The sequence below is a fragment of the Merops nubicus genome, unplaced genomic scaffold (genome assembly GCF_000691845.1).
Source record: "Merops nubicus isolate BGI_N331 unplaced genomic scaffold, ASM69184v1 scaffold39378, whole genome shotgun sequence".
NCBI classification, from domain to species: Eukaryota; Metazoa; Chordata; class Aves; order Coraciiformes; family Meropidae; genus Merops; species Merops nubicus.
In genome coordinates this window covers 1-7,477 of record NW_008628571.1, presented here as the reverse complement: position 1 = coordinate 7,477, position 7,477 = coordinate 1, and the positions used below count along the sequence as shown (strand labels likewise).

General features: G+C 56.6%; 1 protein-coding gene across 1 annotated transcript in view; it reads left to right on the top strand.

The window, feature by feature from the left end:
- CD79B (CD79b molecule, immunoglobulin-associated beta) overlaps positions 1 to 4,366 on the top strand; it is a 5,934-nt gene extending 1,568 nt beyond the window's left edge. The window contains exons 2-6 of the mRNA XM_008946679.1: positions 980 to 1,021; positions 1,807 to 2,118; positions 3,129 to 3,247; positions 3,475 to 3,516; positions 4,268 to 4,366. Of these exons, the coding sequence (XP_008944927.1) occupies positions 980 to 1,021; positions 1,807 to 2,118; positions 3,129 to 3,247; positions 3,475 to 3,516; positions 4,268 to 4,366 (614 nt within the window). The remainder of the gene's footprint in view (positions 1 to 979; positions 1,022 to 1,806; positions 2,119 to 3,128; positions 3,248 to 3,474; positions 3,517 to 4,267) is intronic.
- The last annotated feature ends 3,111 nt before the right edge of the window (positions 4,367 to 7,477 follow it).

Here is a 7,477-nt window from a genome sequence, read left to right as displayed (position 1 = left end):
CCTCCTTCTTCTTCTTCTTCTTCTTCTGGGGATAGTTTTGCAGCTGCCCCAACGTGCTGGGCGGTGGTTCAGCCCCCACCTCCGTGCCAGCTTCCCCACGGTGGGGTGGGCGAATACCCGAGAAGCTGGGCACTGAAGCGGTGCAGTAAACAGGGCTGGTGCTTCCTGCCCAGCTGCAGCAAGAGGAACCGAGGCACAGGGCTGCTGGGGCTGTGGGCAGGACCACCCAAGGGTGCTGGGGGGTCCCCACCTCACCCTGCTTCCTGAACTGCATCACAGGTCCCATAGCTTCGCTGGCCCTGGGGGCTGCGTGGTCCCGGGGTCTGAGAACCTCCCTGGGATCTGAGAACCTCCCTGGGGTCGGAGAACCTCCCTGGGTTCTGAGAACCTCCCTGATGATCACGGGGCTCCAGGCCCAGGGAAGCCCCAGCAGGGAAAGTGTTTCTTGTTAATTCAGAGAATGGAAAGTGTCACTAAAGAGGTGTGAGTCTGTCTGGGCCCTTTCGGAGAGGTGCCAGCCTCGGGGGTATAAATAGTGAGGGCAGGTTTCATGGGATGTCAACCAGAGAGCAGCTTGCTTAGAGAAGACTGAGGAGATGGGGTGGAAACAGAAGGGTTTGTACCCAAATCTGTGCTGCCCCATGTCCCCTGAGTGGGGCTCTGGTCGATGCTCCCAAGCTCTCCACCCCACACGGAGTGGGCACAGAGGACCCGGGGTACGTGCCACCCCACAGTGCCGAGCATCTGCCCAGAGAGGCTGTCGAGTCTCCTGCTCTGGAGAGATCCCAAACGTGGCTGGCTGTCACCCTGGGCACCCTGCTGGGGTTGAGCTGCTGGAGCAGGGGGTTGGACAGGATGATCTCCAGAGGTCCCTCCCAACCCCACCACACTGGGGTTCTGGGGTTCTGTGACATCCTACACGGACTCATTCTATATGGGCTCTTGGCCACTATCTCAGGGCCCTTCTTCTGTCTTGCAGGTGGGATCTCAGCACACAAGAACGGCACCAGCAGCACGACAGGTAACCTCTCAGACCCACTGGGATCTTCCCCTGCGTGTGTCCCCAGGGTCCCTCCCATCCCCTCCTGCTACGCCACGGAGGTGCCGTCCCCCTGAAGAGCTGGAGATGTCCCATCACCCCCAGGCCTGCTCCATCACAAAGGCAGTTCCCAGGCTGTGATGTGCTCCGTGGCATCTCCCCAGCCCTGCACGTTGCTCTCCCTCAGCAGAGCCGGATCCATTTTATCCTCCCTAAGCACACACACGTTTCCCTCTGCGCCTGCAGAGCACGTTGGAGGGACAACCCACACCTTGGGACCAGGCACTGGGGTCATGGACACAACACTTGTGCCATTCCCACCCAGGGGGGTATGACACAGGAACTCTGCAACCCAAAGGAGCCCTCAAACTCACCAGCTCTGGAGCCAAAACACGGGCAGAAATACAGAACACACCAAAATGCAAAAAGTGTGGAAGCACGAGAGGCCAGCTGGGGAGATGGGCCTGTCCCAGCTCCATGGTGCATGGTTTTGGAGATGGACAGAGAGAGGGGTGGGAGCAGCAAAAAAAAAAGTATTTGAGTGAAGCCTTTCCCAAGAAAATTGGGGTTTCCATGAAAAGTTTCTGATTTCTACCCCCAGATGATGCTGACTCCCCAAAAGAAAGCTGATTGCTCAAGAGTGGTAGACTCCATGAAAATGGAAAGCGCTTGATTTGGGAGATGCTGGGGAGGTCTCACAGGAGGGGATTTGTTTTCTGGCACTGCCCAGGTCCTTGCTCACCATGCCCACCCTTGTCCCCTGGCAGGCAGCGGGTGCCCCATGGTGCAGCAGCACCCGCGCTACGTGGCGGCCAAGAGGAACACGCCCGTCCACTTCATCTGCTACTCCCACCACCCCGACAGCATGCAGTGGTACAAAACAACAGAGAACAGTAAGGACATCTACCAGCTGGATCACAACACCTCCCACCACAGCATCGAGAGGAAAGAGAACTTCATCAACTTCACCATCTTCAGGATCGCCTACGAGGACAACGGCATCTACGTGTGCGACAGCAAGAACCTCACGCAGGAGAAGAGGCGGCCACACTCCTGTGGGACAGAGCTCAGAGTCATGGGTGAGTGGGAGCTCCCCGCCTCCGTGCACCCCAGGAGATGGTCCTTCTCCTTCCCTTCTCCTTTCCCCCTCCATATGAACCCCACATCGTGCTCCTGTGCACTCAACTCTCCCCATGCTGGTGGGACCCCTTCAGACACAACTGTAGGTGCTCCATGGCACCATGGAGGTTTCTTTGTTTGCTGCCAGCTCCACCAGTCAGAATCATAGAATCATAGCCTGGTTTGAGTGGGAAGGGACCTTTCAAGGTCCAACTTAGTGCAACCCCCCTGCAGGGACAGGGACACCCCCAGCTAGAGCAGGGTGCTCAGAGCCCCGGCCAACCTCCCCTGGGATGGTGCCAGGGATGGGGCAGCGACCACCTCTCTGGGCAGCCTGGGCCAGGGGCTCAACACCCTCTGCATCAAAGATTCCTTCCTTCTCTCTAGTCTAAATGCCTCTCTTTTAGTTTAAACTTACCCCCCTTGTCCTTTCCCAACAGGCCCTGCTCAAAAGTCCATCCCCAGCTTCCTGACAGGCCCCTGGCAGTCCTGGCAGCCCCCAGCAGGTCTCCCCAGCTGGAGCCTTCTCCTCTCAGCTGCCCCAGCCCAACTCTCTCCTGCTGGGCTCCCAGCAGAGAGGCTCCAGCCCTCAGACCATTTTTGTGGCCCCCTCTGACCCAATCCAACAGGTCCATGTCTCTTGGGCAGGACAACCAAGCAGCAGGACAATGTCCCACAGTTTGCCTTGGCACATCCATCCCAGAGAAACACATCCCAGGAATTTCATCCCCCTCATAAATCACACTTTTCCTGGCCTGGGCTAACGATGGGTCCTGCCCAAGGTGTCTCATCCCAGCTCAGTCCCTGATGCCAGCCCCAGGGGCAGTTGGCAATGCTCTGGTCTTTCCCAAGGGGGAGGACGTGTCGCTCTGGTCCCCACATCCACTTGACCATGCCGAGTTCATCCCTGTCCTCCAGGAGCCTGGCACAGAGGTGGGACTTGGGGCTCTCCCTGTGCTGCTGTTCCCAGGTCACAGCAACATCCAGCAGATCCAGAACAGGAACACCCTGAAAGACGCCATCATCATCATCCAGTCCATCCTGCTGGTCGTCTTCATCAGCGTCCCCATGCTCCTCTTCCTCGATAAGGTCAGTGACAGTGTGTCCAGCAGGGGATGTCCCAGCTCCACCACCGAGGTGCTCACAGCAGGGTCCTGCTCCTCAGGATGGGGACAGGGAGATGCTGGGACTGGGGCTGTTGGGTGGGAGCATGGTGAGCTGAAGTGGGAAATAAACATCTGGGGGGATGATGCCAGGGACAGGGGATGGGGGAGCCTGGTGGGTGCTGACACCAAGCCTGTGACTTGTCTCCACAGGGGGAAAGCAAGCAGAGCCCAGAGGAGGACCACACCTATGAGGTAATGCTGCATTAATTATAGAATCACAGAAATATTTTGGTTGGAAGAGACCTTTCAGATCATGGAGTCCAACCCTGACCCCAGCACTGCCAGGTCCCCACTGCCCCGTGTCCCTCACCCCACAGCTCCACGGCTTGGAAACCCCTCCAGGGGTGGGGACTCCACCACTGCCCTGGGCAGCCTGGCACAGCCCTGGACAACCCTCCAGGGCAAGAAATTGTTCCTCAGGGACAACCTCAACCTCCCCTGGGGCAACTTGAGGCCATTTCCTCTTGTCCTGACCCTTGGGAGCAGAGCCCGACCCCCCCTGGCTCCAGGCTCCTGTCAGGAGCTGTGCAGAGCCAGAAGGTCTCCCCTGAGCCTCCTTTGCTCCAGGCTCAGCACCCCCAGCGCCCTCAGCTGCTCCTCCCCACACTTGGGCTCTAGACCCCTCACCTCTTTATTACCCAGAGCCTTGTAACACCCGGCTGTGCCCCTGCTGGGTGCCTGCCCAGTGCCATCAGCCCTTGCTGGGCACATTGGGGCATTCTCCTCCCAAGGGCCTGCTGCACATCAGCTGTAAAGAGCTGCTCACCAAACCAAGGCAAACTGAGCACATCCAGCCACCTCTCTTCATCTTCTCCCCCCTCTGAAACTGCCCCTGTGTCTGGTGGAATCGCTGGGGGATGGGTCCCCACTTGGAGGTCCCAGTGGGAGGTGTGATGTACATGGAGCCAGGTCTTCCATCTCAACCTCCTTCTTCTTGGTGCAGGGCCTGGAGGTGGAGCAGATGGCCACCTATGAGGACATCACTCCTTTCCGGGACATGAAGGCCAAGTGGACAGTTGGGGAGCACCCAGGTGAAGAGTGAGGGGTCCTGTGCCCACACCAGGCCAGCACTGGTGGCCGGGGTCCCTGCCAGCACCCTGCCAGCACCCGCAGGGACAAGGCCCCAGCTCCTGCCCCACGCCACGGCTCTGATGGACCTCCAGAGCCTCACACGGAGCTCGGGCCCTGCTGCCCTCGGCTGCTCGCTTTGCCACGTCCGGGCTGTGCCCCCCACGGCTGCCCTGCCCCTGCTGTGGCTTTCACCACCCCCCTGATGAACCCCTAAAGCCCACGCAGCTCTCAGGAGGCACCTGCACCCCCCGCACCACGGGCTGAGCTCCTGCCTGGGCAACGCAACGGAGGCACCAGGGTGGGGGGCGGGTCTCCCCCAGCCCCACCATCCCCAGGAAGGAGAGGACCAGGCGTGGTCACTCTCCATGCTGCAAGGGCCCTCCTGGGCTGTAGGGCCCCTGGCAGAGGAGCCCAGGTGAGCAGCACCATGTGGGTGTTACAAGAAGAGGATTTTGGGGCCACTGTTTAGCTCTCAAGCCACGGACGTGTCCAGCAGGCCAAGCTGGCAGTTGTCTGAGATTGAGGATCCTCCAAAAACACCTCTTTCTCCCCAAAGACAACAGGAAAAGCTGAGGAGACAGCTCTCACCCAGAGGGTCTTGCACGAGTCATGCTTCTCTCCAGGCACGGGCTGGTCTGAGTCAGGAGGACGTGGCTGTGGAGAGGGACACGTCCCACCTCAGAACCTATGGGAAAGATGTAAATTTTGGGACACAAATGTCCAACAGCTTCATCAAGTCCTAATAAAGGTAACAGGAAAATTCACACCCTGCTCCATCCTCCTGTGCCTACTCTGGGGGTGCCCATCACCCTGGTGCCAGCGTCAGAGGATGCCCTGGGAACAAGGAGCAGCTTTCTGTGAGTCCAGCTTAGCCAGAACCCAAACTTCACCTCATCATGGCCCCATGGACAGGCAGGGACATAAAGCCAAGAGCAGCCACCGGGCTCTCCTGGAACCTCCACGGCCCTAGGACATCAGCTGGAGACAAGAGACAAAGACCACCAGCAGGAACCAAAGCAGGAGAGCAAAGCCCAAGGCCAGGAGCTCCACTCCGGGCTACATCTGGTCTTACAAGAGAAGCTAAAGAGCATCTGGAGAGGAGCAGAGTGATGCTAATTGGTTTGCTTAATAAAGTCTGTCTTGGCATGGGTGCTGGTTGGTCACGGCCTGGTGGGTCTGGTGGCTTTGGCTGGAAGAGGCAGGACAAGAGGGTGATGAGGGCTTTGGGGGCTGAAATTCTGTCCCCCCTCAGCAAGTCCCTGTGGCTCACAACATTTCAGAGCCCCAGGAGAGGACGATGGGACTGTTCTGCTTCCCAAAACAGCCAGCAGAAAAAGGAGGGGAAAATCAGCAAAGAGGTTTTCAGCAGGGAACAGGGTGCTTCTTGTTTACCAGCAAACCCCCTTCGTGGAAAACTGGAATTCAATCTCAACAGCACAAAACCAGCATTTGAAGGTTGTTTTTTTTAACTAGGTAAATAAAACTATCCCAAATTAGTTGCATGCACATGTATATAGAAGTTAATTAAACACGTTTTCCTTATAAAAGTAAAATTAAAATGAATTTAAAAAAGGAATATTCACAGTGAAGTGAACGGGCTGTTCCCCCTTTCCACGTCTGCCAAGATTTTAGGACTCATCCCTCCAATCCCTTATCTGCAGTTACAAAATGGAAGAGGAAGGTGACTTCTCTGGCCTTCCCAGTTGCCACCTGCTCTCTCAGCCCTGTGTAAACACCTCGCTCAACTGAGTTCACCAAATCACACGAAAACAGGGAGAATTTGCTGCCTGCAGCTGGCGAGGAAGCACCGGTGGCAAAAGCAGTTTCGGCCACCCCGGTTTCGTTCCGCTGCTTGGTCACCACCTTCACCCAGGGCTTTGGCTGCCTTTGAAATGCCAGAAAGGAAGAAATACCTCTGTAGTGTCAGTGGGGTATTTTAAATGCTTCGTTTTGGGGGTTAGAGAGAGGGGTTGTTAGAAATTTATGCTGACATAGACTTGTATTTAAAATGCTTTTCCATGCTTTAAAATGTGAACAAATATATTTCAATATAGACAGTCCAGGCTCTGTATTTTCATAGAATCATGAGCATTGCACAGGGGTTGTTGTGACCCAAGGGCAGAAACCTCAGCCCATCAATCCACCCTGGCCAGGTCCCCCTGTAGAGCCTCCCTGTGTCAAGCAGATCAACACCAGACCAACAGACACAGATTTGTACCCCCACCATCAGCAGGCTGCCAGACCGGGCTGCAGTCCTGCACCTCTTTGGACCTCACCTTTAGCAACAGGTTCAGTGAGACTGAGCAGTTCTAGACCCAGGAAATAAAACACAGTTGTAGCTGAAAAGGAGCGTTTACCTTCTGAGCAGTGAGCTGGTCGTGGAGGCAGTCACCCATCACCTGAACCTCTGTGAGCCGAGTCGCTGCCCACCGGGGTGCAGAGCCTGGGCTGTGGGCCAGCAGTTGGCTCCTCGGCCAGGATTCATTGCTTGCATGGGTCTGGGGAGGTCCTCTCCACACAGCCAGCCCAGCCTGGGGCTCACAGGGCGTAAAAACATCTCCAAGGAAAGCTGCTTCACTTCTTTAGATGCTGCTGGTGGTGCTCAGGGAAAAGCTCAGGGACACGGGACCACCCTGAAGAAAACTGAGATTTGGGTTTTTTCCTTTTTCAAAAAAGGAATTTGGAACTTGGAGTGTCCTGCTGCCTTACAAGATGCTACTTTGGGTCACAGCTTCAGGCATCTGAAAGCTAGAAAATGCCAAGCTGGTATTTGAGAGCTGCTTATGCAATGGCAATTCTGCCAGCCCAGCACTGCGTGGTCACACGTGGCCTTCTCCACACTTCCACCTCATTTAACACCCAGAGATAATGGGGACACACGGAGCCTCGGGGGCACCACACACGCTGGGTCACCCCAGCAATGTGAAAAAGGAAGATTGGGATGATTGGGCACCGAGCTCTTCCTAACAGAGCTGGAGAGGCAGCAAGCGACGGGCAGGACTCGGGTGCAAGGTGCAGCTCGTGGTCAAGCAGAGAATCAGAGACCACAGAAGTGTTGTGGCTGGAAGAGACCTTTCAGATC